The sequence below is a fragment of the Stylophora pistillata genome, chromosome 2, assembly GCF_964205215.1.
Source record: "Stylophora pistillata chromosome 2, jaStyPist1.2, whole genome shotgun sequence".
Lineage (NCBI taxonomy): Eukaryota > Metazoa > Cnidaria > Anthozoa > Scleractinia > Pocilloporidae > Stylophora > Stylophora pistillata.
Window position 1 is genome coordinate 905,555 of NC_142520.1, and position 24,446 is coordinate 930,000.

The following is a 24,446-nucleotide window of genomic DNA, read 5'->3' on the forward strand; positions in this document are numbered from 1 at the left end:
TCTTATTTAACAATTCTGCCTTGTCATTATTTGTCATGGGGGAGGGGAAATGGCGGCGACAAACTCACAGTACTTGTGACGCCTCATTCTACTACTTATTCCGCGAACCTATTACTTGACCACTTTCCGGATAACGACACGTTTTCAGCTACATGGATCGAGGTGGAAAACGAGAAAAGGAGAACAGTTAACAGCTATGTGACAGAACATAGCAATCGTAGCAATTAACAGAAAATTAAGATATTTTACGGAGAAAAAAAGACTATAGAGATTTTTTTTTCCAAGGTGACATGTTTGGGTTCAGTGGGTTACAAAGAAGTGTCTCGCTCTCCCCATACTTACACAATTGAGTTTATTCAAGAGATTATTACAAATTGTATTACACGTTTACTCTAATGGAGTCAGTATTCTCCGGTGGCTTTTTCCATGCATCCTACTCCGCAAAGTTTCGTACGAAAAAGGCAATTTTAGGGCTATCCTCACGTTACAAATTTTTTCGTTGCCTTCTTTAACTTTTCACAAAGCATCTGTCATTCACAAAATATGCATTTAATCACATTACTCAGGGCGAGATGAATAACCGATGAACTCCTAACTTGACAGGTAAAAACCAACCCCATTCCATTCTCCTTAAGGCCTCGAATAATCTTCGGCTACAGGCACACAAACAAGTTTCCAGTCCTCATTTGCTATTTCTTCTCTCTCAGTCAAGGCAGATGGGTATATCTGTTGTAGGCATATGGGCATATCTGTTATTAATAAACGAAGTTAATCAAAAGGGCTGCAAACAAGCTCATGGTACAGTCAGTAATAAGGAATGAAAGAAAGAGCTGGGGTCGATCTGTTCTACCAAGTTTACTCTTACTAGTAATAGTATACATGAGTAAATTACGCGCGTCTGATTGGCTGAAAACGAGTGCATTTTTCAAGAACTTACAAATAGCACGCGCGCCGTCAAAATTTCGTCTGTCTTGATTTTTGCGATACTTTTTTTTATATAAATTATCAACAAGTAACAACATGATTTCTCGGGAAATTTGTTGTAAATAAGCACTCATAAATATTTTAATGATTACAAATCTTTAGACTTTACTCGTACTTTTTAACACCAAATTGCACGAGAAATCATGCTGTTACCCCTAACAAACCTCCTACTATGATCATCCAAATGTTCTTTTCAGGAATTTCTAGCAGATCGATCAATTAAATCCGTGGAAACTGTCTAGATTTATAACATAACCAAAGTAAAGCGCGCGCTCTGATTGGTCAATTTAGCGTCCCCTATTTGCCCATGGGTGTACGCTGCTGACGTGAGCAAATGCAAAGACTATTTTTCCGCGCGCGCTTGTTTTTTCTGGTCGCGTAAGATTTGTTAAATAAAAGGGTACTCTTTAGCTACAATGCATCAATGTTATGTTATAAAACAAATGGTAAACACCACAGCGTACATTATTGAGTTATGGATGCACTTGGAGGTTTGCTAAGCACTCAAGAAGCTAGAGTCGCTCTCGGCTATCGCCTCGCGCGACTCTTATGCTTCTTTCGTGCTTAGCAACCTCCCGCGTGCATCCATAACTCAATAGTGTACGCTGTGGTGTTTACCATTTGTTAACTAACATGACACGACAATGGCAGTCTGGCAGCTCACGCGCTCTTGAAACAATTGTCCTGAAAAGACAGTAATTAGACCACTTCATCGGATATATTGTTCTGTATGAAAACTAGTAAAAAGATTAAAGCATGTTGTTATGAAAATGTTCAAAAATCTAATCTATGTTTGTTCACTGTGACTCAATGATAGAAAAAGTAACTTAAAAGATTGCCGACTATGTCAAATTTTATATGACAAAAATCATGAGCAAAAAGGCTTCTAGACGAATCGGAATCCGCCGCCGCCGCGCGCTCCTTTCCACAATGCAATTATATAATTGAATGCTGAAAAATTTTACAATCAAGAATTATCCTCAAGGTGGAGAGGAATAGTGGTGGGTATGTGCCGGGAAGCAAAGCGGCGAGGTAGCTATCCACCATTTTCACCGACACTGAGATGAATAATTGTTATAGTATGTACCACAAAGGGAACTAAATAATAGCATAATTCTATCACTGTACCGAAAAATTGCGCGAAATAAAACTCATTACGGGCGATTTTCCCATTTGACTGCTTGCAGAAGAAGGGTATTTGCTAGTTACTTACGAGCTAGGCAATCAGCCCGCACGAAAACCTATGCTCACCTGCGTGGTATGTCCTAATCAAAGATATTTTTAGTGCGTTTCCCTAATTCTTTCGCTTTTTCAGTCCCGGAACATGCAGGTACTCTGAATCTTCAACATCTTCGACATCTTTTGTTGAGTTCATCGGGTCATCATCTGTATGAAAGTAAAAAGAATAGAATCGAATATGGGTATTTTGTGAAACGGGTGAACGGGAAACTCGCTTGAAAAAACGAGCTATAAGTGGTCCATTACAAATAAATTAAACCCTGCATCTTGAGAAGTTGGAAGTAGCTCGCTTGAGAACCAATTAAATTCTTGGCTGCGATGCATCAGCAAAGTTCCGTGTTACTGACTAGCACGTCTGTGCCTTCTGCTTTTCTTGTAAGAGATGATGGCAGGGTTGTTGTAAAATCTTGATCATATGAGCTTGCGTTTAAAAAACGTAGTTGTCATATTTGTATTTCAATCGTGGTTGCTCGCTGCACTTTTCCTGCTGTCCCTAATAGCCTAAACTGCACAATTGGTTTTTTAAAAGCCTGATAGCAGATACAAACCTCTTGGTTGAGACTCTTTTAGGAGTTCCTCTTGGCAGGCTTTTAAGGCTTTTAGGAAAGCCCTAACCGCCTCCTCCACAGGTGTAGTTTCCGCCCAGTTGCCTTCTCGTTGAATTGTCGAAGTTACCTCTCGCAAAGCAGTATAGGTCATCTTAACTTCATTCAACCTGTTGCTCAGAATACTTAAAGGCATGTTCTGTTTTCCGGCTATTTCCAATTGATCTTCAACTTTCTTGACGAGCGTCTCAAAAGTGAAATGGTGCGGGACCACTTGTTGAATGATTAGTGATTTGTAAGCATTAAATTGCTCAAGTTTTTTCCAGTGTGGGCTATTACGACTCAGGTGACTTTCAAAGTCGTTGAAAAAAAAGTCGGAATGACCTGATTCATTCACTCGTTCCAAGTTTCCTTCGACTCTGGTTTGTTGGTCGGAAAAGAAAACGTTGCAAAAACCGCAACCTGATTTGTCGACTTTCACATTTACGAAAGGAGTAGGTATATCATCTTGTCTTATCGCTTGTCCGTAATCAACTTTCGCATGCTCTCCCGTTTCTGTTGTCGTCTCTTTTTTCCACAATTCTGCCTGCCTGGCTTCTTCCCTTTCAATGTCATGTAACTTCGAATTGCTTGAAGGATCTAAGTCGGATGTAGTTTGATCCTCTTCGTCGTCTCCTAAGGGGTCAGCGGTTTCCTGGATAAGTGTTGAAAGAGTGTCTGTATCTGTATTGAAAGTGTCGAGGTATCCATTGAAGTTCACCTCGTACATCTTAACCGTCCTAGATCTCCAGTAAATATCGCAAAGCTCTTCTTTTCTGTTCCGTAACAGGTCTTGAAGGGTAGCTACTATTTCACGGAGACCTTTTGCTTGTCGAACCTGTTTTAAGCAGCTGCTTATTCTTTCTGGAAGAATACCTTCATCGGGCACTTGGGCGAAAAGGTTTCGAAGAAGAATGATCTCGTTTTTTTTCGGCAATAACTGGCCACAGTTGCAAAGCATGGTGAGCACCAGGATTACAGTACGTTCCGTCTCCCCAGAGTCAATACAAGATTGCGTCTTTAAAACTCTATCGAGAACGTTGAATTTTGGCGAGCACCCTCCCAACATGAGAGAGACCATGTCACTAAGCAAGCTCTGCACGCGGACAATAGTAGTTGAAGAGAACCTGAACAATTCCACTGCGCGAAAAGTTTCAAAGTGGTTTTCCGTGGTGCAGTTGAACGCGTCCCAGAAAGTGACGACAGATAAGTAGCTTCGCGGAAGACAAACCCGAAAGGAGAGCGAAGAAATAAAAGTTGCCAGAGCTGCATGAACTACAAATTGGTATTCTATAATCGAAAGGAAGTTCTTTGCATTGGGAAAAGGGAGCTTTTTTCCGCGACTTAACGACATCTTCAGGAAACGCCGCACAGCATAATGGCCTGCATCCAAAATTCTTCCGTGGACATGGAGATGACGCTTCGAGTCCTCCCACCAACGACTAAACAAAGTACATCTTCGTGGGTTTTCTTCTATCACCATACCGACAGATTGGGGAATTCTTAGCTTGTTCTGGCTTTCGTAGAGAATGGAATTCCAGAAGTATTCCTCTTCCTTCTTAATCCAAGAAAAAATTGTGCTCGGAGGTAATCCCAGCAACTGCAAAAGATTTGAGACTGTCAAGAAGCAGTTGATGTCTGAAATGCGTTCTTGCCTGTTAAGTTGATTTTTCCATAACGTATCCACGCACTTGTATAGACTTTGCTGGATGAATTTCTCATCTCGCACAAGCTGAATGTACTTTCTTGAGCGGATACGTGAAGAAATGCCAATGGGTGAGAAAAAAAATTGAAGAAAACTTCTGCAAGACTGGTATGGATCTTTCGGAAAAAGCTTCCCCAATTTTTTACTAGATGTGCTGAGTGGCATCCGAGGTTCAAAACTATCACTGGTTTCATGAGATGAATATATTTCTTCAAGTTTAAAGAGGTCGTTCACTTGAGCGTCAAGATAAACTTCATGCGAAAGTGCCCAGAACAAAGTATCTGTGCTTTGGTCTGTAGGGAGACAGTGTTGATACTGACAGTTCTCGTCACTACAAGGCATCCCGACCAAAAACATCTGGCATGTCTTGTGCGAGACGATCTCTTTCTTTAAAAAGTTTCGAACCTTTGGAATCAGATTGGTAATTCTGTCAAGGAGATTTTCTGCAATTCGTGTACGGACGTCCCGGAAATGCAATCTCCATTTACTGCCGGCTGGAGTCTCCCTTTTCCAATCCAATGAAATTGAAAGAAAACGATCACCCTCTTTCAATCTTACCACTCTTGTTTTGGGATCACCCTCTCTGTAGATACCAAAGTGCTCCTCGCATCTCTCCAGTGCTTTCTGCGTCTTGAAGTCTGGATCGGGAATATCCAGTGAGAGAATGAGCTTTATTACGTTTTCTACCAGTTTCACCAGAGTCCAGCTAAACTTTTTCTGGTCAAGAATTTGTAAATCGTCACCAACCATTTCACTCAGAATTTCAATACATTCAAGATTACTGCAGGTGTTAGAGACTGATGGATCGGAGAATATTTCCATAGCCCGCAATACTTTCTTTTCATCCCGTGAAAGCTTCGCCTGTCTTAAAAGAACTTCACCCAAACTGTTTTTCTTTTTTTCCATACCTTCGTATAGCTGCTTGGCCTCCTCTAAACATTTTTGTTGCTCTTCGTCTGTCATTGCATTTGAGACACGCGCATGAGCAAAGATACAATCAGCTGCAAGAACTGAGTTACCAGACCTCTGAGCATACTTGGCCGCGATCAGAAATGACCCATTTTCCCTCATGATATTTGCAGCTTCTCCGGAACGTCCCAGTTTCTCTAATTCATTGGCAGCGTCCTCGAGCAAACAATGCTTGATCAAAAATGCAATCCGGGTATCGGTAGACTCAACGTGCTGAAGAGAAGAACTCATGCCTGCTGTATCGCCTCGCCTGAAACTGAATTCTGCTAATTCCAAGTACAATTCATCAAGAGTTCTGCCTGGAGGTTTGGTCAGTTTCTGCTCCTCTGAAGTTAATTTTCTGAAACGCTTTACCACCTCAATAGCTTTGCTGTAAAGACTTCCTCGAAGGAGAGCATCAACTGCTCCTCTGTAATCAGCTGTCGCCTCCAGACACTGGCTTGCACTTAAGAAATGTCCATTTCTTTCAAACACAATTGCGGCCTTTCTCTCCTAGAAAACAAAAGGATTTTTGTCAAAATAAAAAGTAAGGTGCCATAAGTAGGGATACCTAAACTTCTGACCTCGTCGCCTGACGAAGACTAGCAGTATAGCAGTGGAAACGTCGCGATTAATACATTTAATGCATGACTCTACAACGTGAGACAAACAATTAAACGTTTCATTTATCTACAAAACCACGATAAACAATAGCATTTTCCATAACAAAAAAAAAACAAACTTAAGAAGGTTCGTCGTTAGCAGTATAACTTGAGGAAGATTGGAGCTGCTGAAAAAGACGCACTTGTTTTTATCAACAGGCTTTAAGGTTTAATCGGGAAAACCTGTGCTTCTCATCCTAATCTCAAAGGTCGGGTTTTCCAAATAGGAAATACGCAAATAACGTGTACATTTTTTTCACTTCGCGGCAACATAGAACTTCTCTAAAACAGAGAATACGTTCATATTTAATTTAAATCAAATTGAAGATGTATTAATTTCATAGGAATTGTGATGACTCATCTCCTTTTCAGCATACACCCCGTAATCTATGAGACACATAGCTTCACTCAACGATAACCGCATCGCAGTCTCACCTTTCCAAGCTTCTGTAGTAGACCTGCGAAAAGGCTATGTTCCCGAGCGTTATACAAGCACACTTTGGTTTGCCGAATCATTTTGCATTGCAGAAACTGGTAAGCTGCTCGTAGGAATTCATCCTTCTGTCGCTGTGGGTCTTTGCTAAAGTTTAGTGCATAATCAGCCTGTGCGTAAGCTTTGCATTTTCGCCTCATGTCATCATCGCCAGAATTTGTGTAGCACTTTTCTGCAACCTTCCAAAGTTTCTTGCTGTAAAAAAAATCTCCTTGATTCTGCCATTCCATCAAAGAAGACCCTTTAGGGAAGATTTTCTCTAATGGCTGGTTTTCAGATGTGCTTCCTTCTCTCACTGCTTCCAGTGATACGACTTCTGCTAAACCAAGTTGCTCAAAGTACTCAAACACTGGTCGCCGGTTTTCTTCATCCTCATCGAAGAACCAGACATTTGCTCGGGCCCGAGTCACAGCTGTGTACAGCTGCTTCAGCTCAGCCTTCAGAAGTTTGTGTTGGTCTGGGTCAAAAGGAACAGGTCTTGATTTGACTTCCACTGAATTGCCGGTTTCAGATTTGCTTACATTCAGAAGATACTGCGTTACTGTCCCCCACTCGATTCTTGCCTGTATGTGAAAAAAAAAAAAGGCAAAACAATAACAAGCAGGAATGAGAATTGGTTTTCTTGAGTTTGCTAAAGAAGCATTAAAAAAAATTCACAAAAATAATGAAGGGAAAAACCGATTGCTTGAAAGGTAGTCGCCTTTCAGCCTTGCAGACAAACACATTTAAAAAACGTTTGCGTCAACGCCGCAAACGAAACTTTCATTATGTTTACGAGGAGAAATGTTATTTTTAGTGGTTGATAAACACCTTGACGCAGGGTTTGAATCAATACATAATCTAAAAGGGCAAGATCATAGTGATCAGATTTTGCGTAGGGACACCGGACGTTTAGCTCAATCTATCTTTGCAAGGTTTTCTTTCACCTCAACGAATCACGATCAATACGACTCAAAGGATCTAGTGTTGTGAAGTCAACTGGCAGATATTAATTTAACAAAAGCACAGTTACCTTCGAGTCTTTGAAGAAATTATACACAAGAATGTCGTCAAACTCCAGTCCTTTTGCTTCATAAACTGTCAACACAAGTGCGTGGCTAAGCTCCTCTGGAAGACTTTCCCTTACGTTGTTAGAGGCCACAAGGATGGCTTGATGAGCGCCGAACTCAATGGTGGTTGTCTTACGCTTATATCCACGAAGAATAATAGCAAGATCTGAGGGACTGCACGACTTAAGGAGTACTGGCTTGGGACCATCCAGCTGCCCTTGATCTTTATCTAATTGGTCAAACGATTCAGGAAAATATTCCTGCAGAATGCTAACGACACTGGACGCCAAATTTAGAATTCCGCTGTGTGAACGGTAGTTCCAAATGAGCTTCTTTAGTTCTGGAACCGCGACTTGTGTTTTTGCTTCTTCGTCTTTGTAGTTCTTTTTCACGTAATAGAAGAGTGAACGAAGATCTTCAAATCTAAAGGAAATACCTTGCATTATACTTTGGGCGGTGTCTCCGGTGAGAAAGATGCCGTTGGGATCACTGCAACAGCGTATTAGCAGCATCAACTCTGCCTGTGTGAAGTCCTGTGTTTCATCAACATACAACTTGTGGATTGACCAATCAGAGACTCGGCACTGCCTCAATCGGTGATACAGTCGGAAAACAAGGTCGTTTTCATCGAACATGTTAGGGGATCTGACACGCTCGTAAGATAGAAATAGATTGTAAATTGCCTCCCTGTCAGCCGTAAAGTTTGGCGCCCTCTTTTGACCAATTTCTCGGTATTTGTCAAGGGTGAGACGACCGCTCTTTGTATGCAAAGCTTCGTATGAGCCTTTAATAAATGAGCGTATCTCCATCCATACCAAGGATGGATGGAAGTTTACGTCTTTCTTTTTCTTGCACATTTTTGGCCATAATTTTTTTTCAAAAATGTCGTAGCTTACAAGCTGCTTTTCTATCACTTTTTCTACGCTTGATCCTTTATCCTCTAAGAGTTCATCTTCTTCATCTGAGTCGTCTTCATTATCGTCTTCCTCGAGGAGTGGAATGTCGGAGAGCCTGCTATCTTCTTCCCCCCAATTTTGGGCACCTGGATCCAGGCTCCCATCCTCATTTCGGGAAAAGAAGGAAGTTCCAGGCAAGGAAGCGTCTAACATGACGTAAAAGTCACGTGCACTCAAAAATTGGGGCCAGCCATTAACGGAGTCGTCAATCTCCCGCAGTTTCACTGGTTTCATTTCCCTTTCCTTAGTTGCATATTCCACAAAAGAAGACGCCTGACTCAAAGCCATGAAATTCTTTGAGATTTGTTGACACAGAACTCCATTTTTGGTTACAAACAGCTGGTGGAAATGTTCTAAGGACTCTTCAGATTCGGGAGATGTTGCTAGAAAAGATGCTTCCCCGTCGGTATCCCTGGAAGTTACTTCTCTGCTACAGCCATTCTTCTCCTCGTCAAGCTGTTCGCTAATCGGTGCATTTACTTTATGAGAGTCGGAGTCCGCCTGGTCTTTGGGAAGAGACCCAATCTTCTTAGGCATTAGTGGTCCACTTTTCACAGCGTTCCTCCAATAGCTTTCAAAATCTCTCCACAAGCGATAAAGAATACAGGTCGTCTTTCCCGTACCACTGCGTCCAATCAAGATGATTGAACTCTGGGGGGAAGGTTCAAAGTTTATGATGGCATGCTCTTCTTCTGTTACTCTAAATGGAAAGTCAAGGACGACATTACTTGATTGCCGTTTCAGTATTGTCTGAATCATTGCCGCAGACAGGTGGTAAAATTTCAGTACTTGGTACTCGTTGTCGTGATGACTAACAGGGGGGAAAAAAGTCACTTGGTCTTCATCTGTTTCGTAACAGGGCACGTTCTCTTCTGGTACCGCAGGTACTGCAGGTAAACTAGATGAAAGGTCTCGTGAACGCTTACAGTAAAGATTCGGGCCTGGGTCTAGTGACGCCTGTCTCCTGGGAAGTCGTTTAAGTTCCTTCCTCAGGATACCTTCCTGTCCTCGGATAAATGATTTAACAATATTTTCTTTAGTGCGCGAGACGTTGTCGTGATCGAACACGATATCCCATATTCGGATAACCTCCGAATAGATCGTGATTTTTTCTTTCGCGCCCTCGTCGGAATATTGAGGAGAGAAAGCAACAGCACATTCCCAGATGATTCTTGCAGCTTTTGTTAATCTCGCCTCATAAAGATGGATACCACAGTTCTTTGGCACACCCTTCAGAATTTTACAGAGGTCCTTGGACCAGTTGTGCCGGCCTAGAGCCAGAGTTCTTACTTTCTGAAAAAAGAGTTGCTTCTTCCATGGCTCCAGACGTTTGCTTTCTAATACTTTCAGTACTTCTGCAGTGAACTCCACCTCCCATGGCAGTCCCTCCAAAGCTCCCTCCATACAATCTTCTGGTTTATCAGGAATACTAGAACATTGTTCTTCGTCTCCTAGATCATCTTCTTGAACTAATCCTCCATCATCACTCGTGAGTTTTAACTGCATGACTCCATCACTCAGAGTTTGACTACTCTCGCTCTTTGGGTTTACGCTCCTCTTGGAGACTTCTCTGGATTCATTTCGGGGAATTGTTTCCTTGATCCAATCACGGATATCCAACTTTTGTATTAAAGACTCTATATCTGAACGAACAGTCAACAAGGATTCCGTCTGGATATCAACGATGGATTTTGTGGAAGGCAAAGATTGCTTAGAATTTGCTTTTTCTTCACTTTTCCTCTTTCGCGGTTTATTCTTCGATCGTTCTGTTAAATGTCTCTCTTCCTCTTCCTCGTTGCCTTCGTTTTTACTTTCTTGCTCTGAACTGTTCGTCTCACGCGATGACGAGCTTTCAAAGTATTCCGAAGCAGACGACAGCAAAGTTAGTCTTTCATCATTGAGCAATCTATAGCGAAAGATGCCAATTAGATTAATAAAGGCTGATAGTCTCGAAAGAAACTGTTTGGGGCTGCGTCGGTGGGAGTAACGAAATAATTTGGATATATCAACAAAGTTGAAATGGTAAATTGGCCACCGTAATGATTACAAAAGCTGACGTTTCGAGCGTTAGCCCTTCGTCGGAGCGAATAGAGGAATTGTGGGTTGTGTGTGCTTTTAAAGGCAGAAAATGGAGCTACGTTATTGGTGGGTGCACGGCAACGAGAAAAACATGAATAAATTAGTGGAATGGGAAAAGCGTTCATTGATCCCTGTGGGATTTAGACTGCCGGTTTGAAAGATGAGCTTTTGTTCAAGATTTTTACGGCTTTCCGTGCCACCTAAGTGCAAGGAAAGACCGCAGATTGCCATATGTTGCTTAGAATGATTGGGTAAATTAAAATGTCTAGCGACTGGTTTCGATGTGTCCTTGTCATTCCTTTCCACGTCTCGAAGGTGTTCTCGGAATCGGTCACCTAGTCTTCTGCCTGTTTCGCCGATGTATATCTTTTTGCAATAAGTGCAAGTTATGCAATAGATTACATTAGCGGAGGTGCACGTGAAGTGATCGGTGATCTTAATGGATCGTTTAGGTCCCGATATTTTATCAGTGTTGTGAATGAAAGGACACGTTTTGCATCGTGCACGAGCGCATTTAAAAGTGCCTGGTTGCTCATTAGTGTATTAATTAGTACTATTAATTAGATTAATAGTACTTTTTTTTTTTTCACTCAAATCCTCAGTTTTCCAACTAAGAGTTTTGCACTCTTAGGATTATAACGATTAAAACCACAAAAATTGTCTGTAGAATACACTGAGCCTCCCGGTTAGCTCAATTGGTTAGAGCGCCGGATTGTGTTGTGCGGGAGGTCGAGGGTTTGGGCCCCGGCCGGACCAATACTCATGGCCTTAAAACAAATGAGGAGAATCTGCTACCTTCCTATAATATCAAGAAATGGATAGATATTCTAGTCACGCTTCTCGGATAAGAACGATTAAACCGTAGGCCCTGTCTCCTGCAGTGTTAGGGGAAGGAGAGGTTAATTTCTCACGCACGAGATTACTGTGTGGTGGATGTCCTCCCCTAGGGTAGGATGGGTGGGTGTTACACAGGGCCTCATTTAAACCAGCTAGTTGCTGAACTGGGCCACCCTGTCTAAATATTCGTAAATACATACATACATACATAGTTATCAAAGAGTTAAAGCACCGCGTTTACGTGAAACAGCAAACGCCAGCTTGCCTTTAATGTTTCCCGTAGAATAGCGTGAATCTTACTGCTTTAGCGTCGCGTGAGCTCACGTCATGTTGGATGTGAAGGCGCCCTTGTATGACTTACAAGGAATAGTTTTGGTGCCCTTTTCCCGGCAATTAACTTACAGTTTTTGTGAAGAAAAAGTGGAGAAAATCTTACGTATACGGAAAACGTGAAACAGGCTGCTTTCACGTTGAAACGGCAAAACGCAACCGGCAAACATCAGAAAATGGCGGGAAAAACGTAATCACGTGGTCACCATTGCCGTTCACGTTTCACGTAAACACGGTACTTAATCTCTCTATTGTTTTCAACTCCACCGCTATCTGCTCGTCCAAAAATAGAATCTTTAGATATTACACCATTTCCACTTCAAGAGTTGACCTAACAATTATTTCTCTGACGTCTTATGGTTGTCATTTTTGTTTTCTGTACCAGGTCTACCTGTTAATTGATTTACGATGATATGGAACCAAATGTATTTAAGCCTTGCCTCTGTTTGGAGAGAAGGTCGATGGGCCTTTCCTTTTCGTTGTTTACGATTGACGCATTTGCTCCTGCTCTAAGAACAAGATTCATGGCCTCCCGTTTCTTAGAATTCATCTTTCCTTGACATAGGAAATGTAGAAGAGTGTTCCCATCCTTATCCTGTTCATCGACGAGTTCAGATCTTTTGCAGTCGAGAAAGAACTGAAAGATTTCCAAGTTACCTGTTTTTCAAAGCAAAAAAAGAGAACAACAAATTTTACCGAGTTACAAAGGAGAAGTACGTGGTAACAAATATTTAAGGTAATATCTGAATACCGGGATACCGCTACAGTTCTTTACCTTTTGAATCTTTTCTAAGACTTGATATTAGCTTACCTTTTTTCGAATTCAAGGCGATTCGCAAGGAAGCATGTAATGCAGTTTCTCCATCTCTTTCCACCAATTCTTTTTCATCAGCTCCATCATTCAAAAGAATCAGTGCCAAGTCCAAACAGTCCTTCTTTATGCAGATTGAAAGCGGGGATTTACTTCTGTTAGGGAGACCATTTGGACTTGCATTCTGTTTCAGGAGGGTTTTAACTAATTTATCTCGGTTTTCTATCTCAGATTCCAATACAATGTCTAGTGGAACACAAGATGCATCGCATGCGGTGGCCCAACAGCTTTCAAGGAAGAGAAATGCCAAGTACTCAATGGCTCTTTTGGCAACACACTCGCTAATAAGTCTTTCAACTAAACAGCCATCCACAGGGCATTCCACTTGGAAGACTTCAAATGCTGTACAGGAAATAATCAATTCACTTTTTTTTGAACGAAAAAAAAAACCCCAGGGTAGGGAACAAAAGGCCACATTGCTACTACATGTACGTTTTTCCGATACCTTAAAGAAAGCTGAACTTGAGGCTTAAATTCAGAAAGCTAAACTTGAGACTTGAATTCAGAAAGCTGAACTTGAGATTTGAATAGAAAAAACAATTGTACTCGTAAAAATATTTTTGAAAACAAATAGTCATCTTATACCGAGAATAACGGGAACTAACGCAACTTATCACTCGACCTAGAGGCGTTTAAAAACCAAGGAGATCGGATCAACTCTTACGAGTTATCTGCGAAGAAGTTTTGTGTGGTACGTTCACACATCAATTCTCACACCTGAACATCATACATTTAGCAAGGTACACCTTTGGCTGAGAAATGAACTGATGTGCCTGTCTAGAGTAGTATTATGGCCATATATCAGAGTTAGAGAAAGAAATAACGATAAAAATGGTATTTTTGATAAGCACATGCAAAGAGTCACTCGAGCAACATCCAGCCTCAAGGTGATTTCCTCAGCCCCAACTAATGCCTTTTCAATACCATCGTTTTCGTATTTTTTTTTCAACTGTCCTGAGTTGTGCAATTTCCGTTTTTTTATCATAATACTCTTACATCTATAGTCAAGCACCGTAAAAGGCCTGAAAAAATGGGGAAACTTCGTATTTATGGCTACAAAAATGCTTTTTCTGAGGTGGTTGTTTCCATAAAAGTCTTTATGAAAATTAATTCTTTAAATATTTCAGTCTTTACCTTTCTGTGATACAGCTGATGTAAAAAACTTGTAAAAATCTTGATATTTATCCTGTTGTCGGTCTTTCATAAGTTCCTGTGCTTTTACAAAATTCACACGTGCTCCTTCGTAATCCCGGCTTCGAAGGCAGCATTTCCATAATAGTGAGTAGCCCTGTCGCGATTCATAGGCATTTTATAGGAATGATTAATGGCATAGAGATTCTTACGAAATAAACCCTGACTGGATGGGAAACCTCGTGCCTCTTGATTCCACGAAGCTAGTGGCCAATTGTGCAGAGTTCTCAAAGAATGAATTATATCACCTGTTAACGGTTGAGTGATGGAAAACAAAAAAATAAAAAGAAGGGAAACTTTCAAGTTCCCTCCACTGTAAGCACAATTCATTTCTTGCCTCGACAAAAGTTTACGTTTGCCTTGCTTCGGAAAAGCAAACAAGCGGATGAAATTTAGAGTTAATGAATTTAATTTGAAGAGTTTCCTGAATGAAAAAAAGAAAACCATATCATGTAACTACCTTCATTTTGGAAGGGTTGAGAGTAACATACGTCCAGGCATCCTCCGTTGCTTGGGCATACTGACTCGATTCACCAATAGATAAAATGGTCTTTGCTCTGAGAAAGCAGAGCCGGGCTTTTATCTTGTCCTCATCACTTTGCAAAAATCTTTCTGCTAGGGTAAAGCACTCAACAGATATCTTAAAAAAGTCTCTGGATGGTAGAATCTTTTCTCCACAATCCAACCAGATTTTTACGAGGTCCTTTTTAAGAGGAAACCGCTGGTTGTAAAATAATGGCAGATATATATTTTTAGCAAACTGCATTTCGCCATTAAAAAACGAAATTTGGTACTGCTCCAACTCTTAAAAAAAAAAGTCTTTTTATAGGATTGGGGTTCTTAATGATGTTCTTAATGATTTTATGTTCAATTTAGACCATTTGTTTCATTTGTATACAAGGACCACAATGGAAACTACTGGTTCACCAGTAATCGTGTAATCCTATAAAAAGACTTTTTTTTTTTTTTTTTTTCGCCATTAAAAAACGAAATTTGGTACAGCTCCAACTCTTCAGCTATCCTTGGAAAATACAGCATCGAATTAAAGTATTAGAAAGCATAATCGGTACATTTGTATAAACGGTCGCAAAAGAAAACCTGCCACTTGATTTCGCAAACCTTACTGTGCCATTTTCTGGCAAATTCCAGTAGTTATAGAGACTTTTAGAACATAGCTAGCAGAGTCGCGCAATCAAATTCATTGTACGTAAGCGTGCTCAAAATCCCGATAGTGCACGCTGATAGCGTCAGCAAATCCGACTTCGCCAGAAATTTTTTTTTTCGCGCGAGCGGCCATTGTTAGCGCGGGGAAAAATAATATATTTCGCGACAATAATGGATACAAACAGAAACTCGGCCTGCTAGTCCGAAAACGAAGACAATGTTTCGACCTTTTCCCTTGGGCTAGAGTTCTTAAATGAGGCAGAAAAAGAGAAAAACAAAGGAAAAGGAGACTCGGCATCAGCGCCGTCACGATTCGCTTCAACTGATATTGTTGTTCGTTTTTCGCGTCGGATTTTGATGCACAATTCCACCGGCTATGTTCTAAAACAATTGGTTCATGCTTTCAGCTGTGCACTATCGAGTTATGGAGCACGTGGGAAGTTTGGAGAGCACTCAAGAAGCTAGAGTCGCCCTCGGCTATCGCCTCGGGCAACTCTTACGCTTCGTTCGTGCTCTCCAAACTTCCCGCGGGCTCCATAACTCGATAGTGCACGCTAAAGCATGAACCAATTGTTAATTAACGACCACTCGTAGTTTTGATCAGCAGGGATTTGCTAAAGCAAAGGCATAGAAAAAACCAGGAAAGATTTATTACTCGACGTTTTATAATGATAATTGGAAGGCTTAACGCATAGAAAAGGTGTGAATTTTCAAAGGAGAATTATGACTTTTTGTTACGTCAAAGGACAACGGTTAAGTTGTCAAACGTGTTTCGGCGACGACCATAACGCACTTATTGGTTATGATACTGTTGCTGATCATACTTACCTCTGATTCACAAGTGATCTGGGATGCTGTGACCATAAGCGAACTAGCCTTGGTTTGGAAGGAGGACCCAAATTCACAGCATAGCAGCAACATTGTTGTCAGCAGATGACTCTTTTTCAATAAGTCAAGAGGAGGAACGAAAAGGATTGCTATCTCGTAGCCTTTGAGCTTAGACACGGGAATCTCGGCTTGTTTATCAGCAAGCGTCGTCCAATGCTTCACGTGTTCCTAGCAAAATTGTGAGATTAAAATGCGGAATAAGATATCTAGAAGAGTTATAGGGTCTATACCGACAGAAAAAAAAAAAAAACCCACACAAAACAATTATACTTAAAAAGGTTGGAGAATGGAGGGAATAAGAAGCTGCCATGTTTTGTCAGTTCGGTGGAAAAGAACTTGAACAAGTAATTCTGTGTTCTTTTTGACAGCTTTGCTAAAAAAGTTTAGGAAAAATTGGAATTACCTCAGAAAATTCATGGCAGTTCTCTCTTATGCATCGTTTTATCTGATCCAAAGCCCAGTCAGGTCGGTGCACGTGCCAATATGCTTCTGCTAATCCTCTGTAAAAGTTACCAAGTCTTTCTTCCACAGGATCAGTCGATGTGCGTTTTTCGTGCAAGATCCAGTAATTAAAGCTGAGAATTGCCATATCATAATGACCCTCGCGAAGCCATTTAAAAGGAAGATCTTCCTGGGATTCAACCGCCCGCACCGGAAAATCAGCCATGCGCACAACCTAAAAACGCAAGTTGTCTTTCACCGAGTTTGCTGCAATTCTTAAAGTCAATCCTATTGTCTTACTTTTATGTAAGACAAGCAACATTAATTATAATGCATCTACAAAACTAAATTCAAATTAAGATTTAAAAATCGTAAATCGTCTATGGCAACAAACAGACTTCCACTTGTCAAATGAACCTGCATATTATGAATGAGACTTCAGCTCTTTTTTTAAGCACATACACCACGCTTTATCAAGCACAATTCAACTGAGACAGAGAAAAATTTCTTACCATGAAAGAAATAAACTATGATGCGCAACAAATTTCAATTCACTCTCTGGACTAAATACCTGACGGGAATTTCCTAACAAGACATTTCGTTATCCTAAAATTCAACATGTTTAATCCAATGATTTCCGGTTTACTATGGGAAAAATCTTCGCATTATTTATGTCTTAAATGATGCGATCATCCTAATTCACATCTCGTGAACTCTAGTGCATCAAAAAAAGTTTTCCGATGCAATTTCATTTGAAATGCGAAGATCCACTGGATCATAAGCTCAATTTTATTTTCCGAGAATCTCAGAGGTAGATCGTGTTCCTTTATTACCTAGAAAACCTTCAACTTCCGCTGACTGTCGCATTTCCCAGAAATCCAAAATTTGACATCTTGGAACAATTAACATTAACACGGAACAATCAAGTGAGTCCTCTTATAAGCAAATCATGAAATAAATTCATTGATGACCCTCCATGATAATAATAATAATCATAATATTATTATATTATACCCTCCAAAACGGGTTAAATTGTGATATGACAGATAAGATTCTGTTTGGAAGAAAATGGAATTAGTCTACTTCTTTGAAGTCCAAATACCATTCGTCTTGCGTAAAACTAAGATTTTGCTGCCTAAATTATCCTTGTTTTATCGACACTGGTTATTGGCATGATTAACGGTGAATCGTTAGTGATGTCACTGGGTCCAATCAACATTAACTTACAAGATATCGTGGCCCGGTATAATGGCACAGAAAGTTGATAGAATGCTAGTTGTGCAATGACCGATCAATGTTCAGAAGTGCGTAAGGATTGAACCGATTATACCTATAAGTTAAATTCAATCGCAAACAAAGATTCACTTGTCGAGCTGTGCTTTAATTTGGATCTATCAACAAAGTTGAAATGGTAAATTGGCCACCGTAACGATTACAAAAGCTGACGTTTTCAAAAGCTGTGCTTTAGATCGATGTAGGTTTTGGTTTCTACCTAATGGGAACTGTGCCACAGAATTTCACCAAATTTAGCCATTTGTAACTGGCCACCAAACTGGGTGAGTGACAAAAATAATCTATTAAAACATGGGAGGAATATTAGGCCAACATAGCAATTGCATCTTAACGGTTACGGTTGGAACAAACCAATAACAATTAAAAAGTCGAAACGAATTTCAAATGAGTTCTCGAAAGCTGTTCAACCCCTTGATTTTTAAAGTTTGTCTCGACTGTTTCAACTTGAAATTTGAAGGAGGACGCTTGGGAGACACATTGCTGTGATCTTGCAATTTAGACTGTGCTTTCCTCAGAAACATCACGTTTGAGCAAAGAACATGTAACTGGGTAAGCAAAACAGAGTGGACTAAGCTGCCTAAGGCATAAACATCCCCTAAAAATCACGGTCCTATTTTATTTTTGATTAGCAGTGACTTATTGTAAGATAAAAGAGAGGCTTAAATTTACAAATGTTACTGTGATACATTACACGGTTATACCAACTATTTCTTCAGGCCTGCTAAACGCCAGCGAAAAGTAATAGAAAATTAAATTCTAAAATTTTAGCCTCAAACCCATTGTGTCAAACGTAATAACCTCCTCTGAAACGGCACAGAACAAGTACACGAAGCCCAACCAGTTTCAATTGCAAGCTCTTTCGAACGCTTCTCGTGTATGCTGATACGACTTCGAGGTTTACGGGGCAAAATCTGACAGAAAAGCGACAGAGTCGATTTTTGTAACGTCGTGTTAGACTCCTATTGAAAAAGCTGTTGCGAAATAAAAACACTAAGATTACCGTTTTAGATTTTAATGACGAAAGAAAGAAATACGTGACACAAAGTAATACCTTGACTGTGTAAGTTAGAAGAAAGGCTGATAGTTTCGAAAGAAACTGTTTGGGGCTGCGTCGGTGGGGGTAACGAAATACTTTGGATATATCAACAAAGTTGAAATGGTAAATTGGCCACCGTAATGATTACAAAAGCTGACGTTTCGAGCGTTAGCCCTTCGTCGGAGCGAATGAATGTGTAAGTTAGAACCCGAGACGTTGGAAATGTTTTCAAAGCCTTATTGTACGCTCGCCAGCCAGAGAAAGGCCACAGGGATGACCACAGAGCAATAAAATTATCACATATCGCGGTATTTCTTTTGTGGTTTAGATGAAATCATCTTATTTTGTTCACAAATCTTATCGGAAAAATCCCTAGAGCCGTAGGAGAGACAGTGGCCGGCAAAGAGGATGGCCCCTCGCAAGCCAAAGTCCTGATTTTGATAAAACTTTGTAACAATGCCCAGAATTCATGAATTTCGCACAATTTGAAAGTAACTAAAGAAACACGTACCGTAAAACAAAAGAAGTCTCTCATACACCACGAAAGATACTACTACTGCAGTGATGCGACATTTTCCAAGAATTCGAGCACCTAAGAGCCTGGACAGGAGACAACAGTCTTACTTACCGGAAGTATGCGAGGGTAGGTATTTCACATACTGGATTGGACTGGACTGACACGAGCTGGACTAGTGATTCGCGAATTAGTGAAAAAATATATGTAAGAGGTGAATTGATAGAGCCAATAGGGTCTCAGCTGATATTAGCTGTGGGCTGTATTCTGTTTGACTGTCAGGCCTAGCCTACCGTAGATAAAACAGAGGAAAATATCCGGATAGGTAGAGAGTGCTGGAATTCGAAACGAAGACACTGTTTTAGAAATCAACTTTTAATTAAGTTTGGCCTCTGGGCAGGTATGTATAGGCAGCTCAATCCAAATATATGCACAAGTGGCTAAAATATACCTGTCAGCACAACAAACTCAATCTCTCTCCCAGCCCTCAATCAAGCAAGACAAAAAAAGTATACCATGATCGAGAACTGTCTTTTAACCTGAATAGTGAGCTACCTACCTGGTTTATCTTTTATAAATGCGGTTTAGAAATCATTCTTAATGAGGAAAGGAAACGAGACCCAATTTGATTATAAAGAGTATTTTGAGGAGTTGAGATGCTGACGTACTGTTGACAAACGGCAATTGGGTAGTTAAGGAAACGACGACGGTGAAACCGTGGACAACTTCAGTTAAAAAATGAACTTATATTTTACCTACGAATCTCGTGATACCCTAAATATGGAACACAGCGTTAAATTAGAAATTTAAAAAATAAGCCGTCTTCGTTCACGTCCTCTAGACCTTTGGCGTAGTGAAGTTCCCGTTGCCGTTGCTGTCATGGTTTTATTTAAACTCCCTATCGCCCGCAAGAATAAATATAAAGCCTTAGGTGTTTACTCACTCTATAAGGGAAAGACAAACCAATGTTACGGAACAGAATATGAATCAGCCAAAACTTATTGGGCTGTTCGTACAATACAATACAATACAAAGACTTTATTTAAACACGATAATTGTTAAAGCGACTACACGCTTGTGGGGTCGTCTCGTGAAACAAAAAACTCTTGTATTTAAAAGCGAACACCAGTAAATGTTACCAGTAGATGTTAAGTCTAGCCTTTTATTCTACGTTGCTAACTCACCGAATAACAGTTAAGTACGCCGATGAAAGGTCTTCAGTACTAAACAGCAACATGAAGTTGCCGTCGACTTGTTCCTGCGCAAGCACTGGTGGACTGTTATGGCGCCCTCGCTCACAACTGCAGATGGACAAGGAATCAGATTTCAGATTGGCCGCCAATCCTGATTTTCTCGATTAGATTAGTTTAAAACTTTCCACAAAAATCATAAATCTTCATGACGATAAAACGGTGGCGGCGAAGATATTCTCTAAGTTTAAATAGGGAGCTTAAGCAACCACGACGACGAACGGAGGACGACGATCGGAAGTAGCGTGAACGTCACTGCGCAAGCGCCAACAAGAATGCCGTAGTCGTCTTGTCGTCGACGACTTGAGAAGGACCTGCTTTACGTCGTCGTGAACTTCCGAACTTCAAAGCAGTTTTTCTCATCGAAAGGTGCGGGTTTATTGTCGTGTTTTTGGCAGTCTATGGCCGGTTGGAGTTTGTATTCGCTTCTTCGGTTGAGTTAAACCTCCCTGTTCGGTTTTCTTAACAGTTAAAATTCAAAAACCCACTAACTCATTTTCCTTCCTCCGACCGCACAACAGATGTAAAGTCAAGCGGTGAAAGCGACCACGTAAGGTTTAAATAAATTTGAGTATATTTTATGAAAGAGTGCTGTTTATCATTTTTAGTGAAAGAAAAGTTTTAAGTGACAGTGCAATATACCTCTGCGTTTGGTCAAGAGCTGTGTGTATGGAACTGCAGGATTATTGCCACTAAAAAAATTTGCGTGTTGTTGTTCTTCAATCGAGTTATCGAGACGCTTTAAACAGTAAAGAATTCTTCAGATCGGTGTGCTGACATAAGCTTGAATACCTGTCAAGTTTTGCGAATCTATTTTCGAAATGAATAAAGGCTGATAGTTTCTAAAGAAACTGTTTGGGGCTGCGTCGGTGGGGGTAACGAAATAATTTGGATATATCAACAAAGTTGAAATGGTAAATTGGCCACCGTAACGATTACGAAAGCTGACGTTTCGAGCGTTAGCCCTCCGACCAAGGGCTAACGCTCGAAACGTCAGCTATTGTAATCGTTACGGTGGCCAATTTACCATTTCAACTTTGTTGATATATCCAAATTATTTTCGAAATGTTTGATATAAATTTACAGCCATAAAAATTATTCCGACAAAATCACACGGGAAAAAGTAGCATTCTTGTGTGAAGCGCGACGACTGCTATCTGTGTCGATCGCTAGCTAGCATTGATTGAATGGACAGACTTAAGGAAGAGGCATCAAAGGTCGAACATATCAGGCTAAAGCATGTTGAAAATCAGGCAAACGTTGTGCAAAATAGGTTTGTTTATATCAGCAACACTTAGAACTGAATTTAAATCTCAAATAACTTCCGTAAAATTTAATATTTTTAACTTTTGCCATGCGTAAGGCCTGGTTTATACGTCGCATTAGAGACGGATTTAATTCACACGAATTTAATTCCAGCAATTTTCTTCGACAGTAAAGCGACGTCTAAAACGAATTAAATTCGTCTGGCAAATTAAATTCGTCCTAGACGTTTTATCCGTGTGCCCCAGATGGATAAAACGTCTGAACTGCGTGTCAGTTTTATACGTCGCTTTTCAGTCGCATCGAAGTGAATGCATACATTATTTTTCGACGACATAAATTATTCCACCGGTTAATTTTGAGCCCACGCTCACAGTTTTCACCTGCATGGCGTTGGTAAGGGGAGAAGAGTTCCCGCGAAAATAGAAAACATGGCGACTGCTGGAGTCCTTTTCCGAAAAACGTTGAGTCAGACTTGTTGGTCATGCGAGGCTAAAACGAAATACAGTTGTATTTCATGTGACAGACCAGTATGTGTTCGTTTGGAATGTTCTGTGGCTGAACTGGATGAAGACGCGGAGGGATGGGAGCCGGGGAAGCGAGTTGGGTACTGTCTTCCTTGTGCAAGAATTTATACACGAACATCCACTCCTCGGAGCCCAGAAGCATCTATCTTGGTAAATTTGGTAGATGAAACATCTTCGCTATCAAAACGTCCCTCTTCTTCTCCCACTTGCTGTAGTAATAAATATGATAAAGCCAGCAGTCGAGGCCTGAATTTTCGTCTTACTGCTACAAGCGTTGACATCTGAAAAGACAAATTCCTACGCTTTCGCCTCGCCAGAGCAATCTTTAGCATTAATGCCTCTCTGAACGCTGCCATGTTGTTTTTGGAAGTTCTCCGCCGATCAAAGTCAATGCAGGCACAAAACGACATCGAAATTATATTCGACGTCTAAAATGAACTGACATTTAATTTCGTCTCCCAGACGAAAAAAATTCATCGATTAAATTCGTGTCATTAAATGCGACGTATAGACAGGGCCTAAATTATTGTAAATAAAGCTAAAGCTTAATAATTCCTTGGACTGTTGATGTTCAAGAATTGAATAACCCACTCTCGAACTTTCGATATATAGGTGAAAATTTGATCCATGACTGAGAAGAAGGTTTTGGACGTTTCTGAACGATGTCATTTCTTAAACTGACGAAGCGAGAATAAAAAAGATTTCAGACGTCGTCCTTGAGCAACTTCACTGCTTAAGTTTCATTTTCCCGCTAAAAACGACGTCCTCGTTCCAGACCCTCCGCGATTACTTGACGTCGTCGTCGTCCCTTCGTCGTGGTTGCTTAAGCTCCCTAATATTTCTAAGAAAACAGCTGAAGTTCCTAGAAATATAGGAAACGGAAGCAGTTACCGAGTGCACCCAAGAAAGCGCATGTCTACTTTTTCATGTTTTAACCGAGTTAGTTCATGATTTACTGTTGCTCACCTAATCTCTTTCAACTGTTAACAAGTACAGTAGACTTAAGAAAGTGCGAGCGATCGCTTTAGTCTTGTTGGATTTATCAACCAAGTTGTTATTTCGCTACCGCCAAATTAGAAGCGGGGAATGTAACAAGAAGCGTTCAGGCATGGTAAAATCAAAGTGGTTATGTGCACTGTGACAATCAAAATACCTTTTCATATATATATATCGCTTTATACAGGACTCCTAAATCCTCTGATAAGCCCCCCCGGTCGGGCTTATTTATTTCAGGTACTTTGTGGGGGTGGCTTCTAAGAGGGGGGAGGGGAGGGCTTATTTATTTCAGTTACTTTGTGGGGGTGGCCTATAAGGGGGGGGGAGGGGAGGGCCTATTTATTTCAGGTAGTTTGTGGGAGTGGCTTATAAGAGGGGGGAGGGGAGGGCTTATTTATTTCAGTTACTTTGTGGGGGTGGCCTATAAGGGGGGGGAGGGGAGGGCCTATTTATTTCAGGTAGTTTGTGGGAGTGGCTTATAAGAGGAGGGAGGGGAGGGCTTATTTATTTCAGGTACTTTGTGGGGTTGGCCTATAAGGGGGGGAGGGGAGGGCCTATTTATTTCAGGTACTTTGTGGGGGTGGCCTATAAGAGGGGGGAGGGGAGGGCTTATTTATTTCAGGTACTTTGTGGGGGTGACCTATAAGAGGGGGGAGGGGAGGGCTTATTTATTTCAGGTACTTTGTGGGGGTGGCCTATAAGAGGGGGGAGGGGAGGGCTTATTTATTTCAGGTACTTTGTGGGGGTGGCCTATAAGAGGGGGGAGGGGAGGGCTTATTTATTTCAGGTACTTTGTGGGGGTGACCTATAAGGGGGGGGAGGGGAGGGATTATTGATTTAGCCCGATGTTCACTACCAGGATACAATAGGGTATGATGTACCGTATTTATTCAAAAATTGTTCTCGTTTTACATTTTCTCATTGACCAAATTGGCAGAGTCAAAATTCTCAGTAAAGTCTGATTAGTTGTATGATTTGTCATAACCATCGTGTAAATCATTGAAGCAGAAACACAACAAAACGGCAAACTTAAGTTATATAATGCCAACGAGATAACATGAATCGATCTATCACCATAATCAATTTTGAATGACAGACTAAAATTACATAGACAGGTAAAAACGAGCGATATAATATCCCGACGTT

The 24,446-nt window shown here is 40.8% G+C and overlaps 2 protein-coding genes and 1 long non-coding RNA gene across 3 annotated transcripts in view; all 3 read right to left on the reverse strand.

Moving 5' to 3' along the window:
- Positions 1 to 335: 335 nt before the first annotated feature.
- On the reverse strand, positions 336 to 19,354 carry LOC111333644 (TPR and ankyrin repeat-containing protein 1). Its single transcript, XM_088749153.1, has 12 exons — positions 19,262 to 19,354; positions 16,384 to 16,656; positions 15,921 to 16,148; positions 14,389 to 14,649; positions 13,872 to 14,025; positions 12,678 to 13,079; positions 12,274 to 12,523; positions 7,628 to 10,568; positions 6,558 to 7,178; positions 2,772 to 5,973; positions 2,236 to 2,370; positions 336 to 749 (listed from the first exon to the last, which is right to left on the reverse strand). The coding sequence occupies exons 1-11, from the start codon at positions 19,283 to 19,285 to the stop codon at positions 2,279 to 2,281; spliced, it is 8,448 nt and encodes a 2,815-aa protein (XP_088605279.1). The 5' UTR covers positions 19,286 to 19,354; the 3' UTR covers positions 336 to 749; positions 2,236 to 2,278.
- A 3,379-nt stretch (positions 19,355 to 22,733) lies between these two features.
- LOC148736591 (uncharacterized) overlaps positions 22,734 to 24,446 on the reverse strand; it is an 8,425-nt gene continuing 6,712 nt past the window's right edge. The window contains exon 2 of the long non-coding RNA XR_015996049.1: positions 22,734 to 23,166. This is a non-coding gene — a long non-coding RNA (uncharacterized LOC148736591). The remainder of the gene's footprint in view (positions 23,167 to 24,446) is intronic.
- The window catches only part of LOC148736592 (zinc finger MYM-type protein 1-like), a 4,573-nt gene continuing 4,298 nt past the window's right edge, over positions 24,172 to 24,446 (reverse strand). The window contains exon 1 of the mRNA XM_088747043.1: positions 24,172 to 24,446. This exon is cut by the window's right edge and continues 4,298 nt beyond it. The gene's annotated coding sequence lies outside the window, so the exon portion shown is untranslated.

Coding starts and splice junctions, on each gene's coding strand:
- LOC111333644 (XM_088749153.1), bottom strand. CDS start 19,285: ATGAGAGACTTCTTTTGTTTTACG. Junction 10,569..12,273: donor ACATTTGGTTCCATATCATC/GTAAATCAATTA, acceptor GTTTCTTTCGAG/ACTATCAGCCTTTATTAATC. Junction 5,974..6,557: donor TACTACAGAAGCTTGGAAAG/GTGAGACTGCGA, acceptor TTTGTTTTCTAG/GAGAGAAAGGCCGCAATTGT.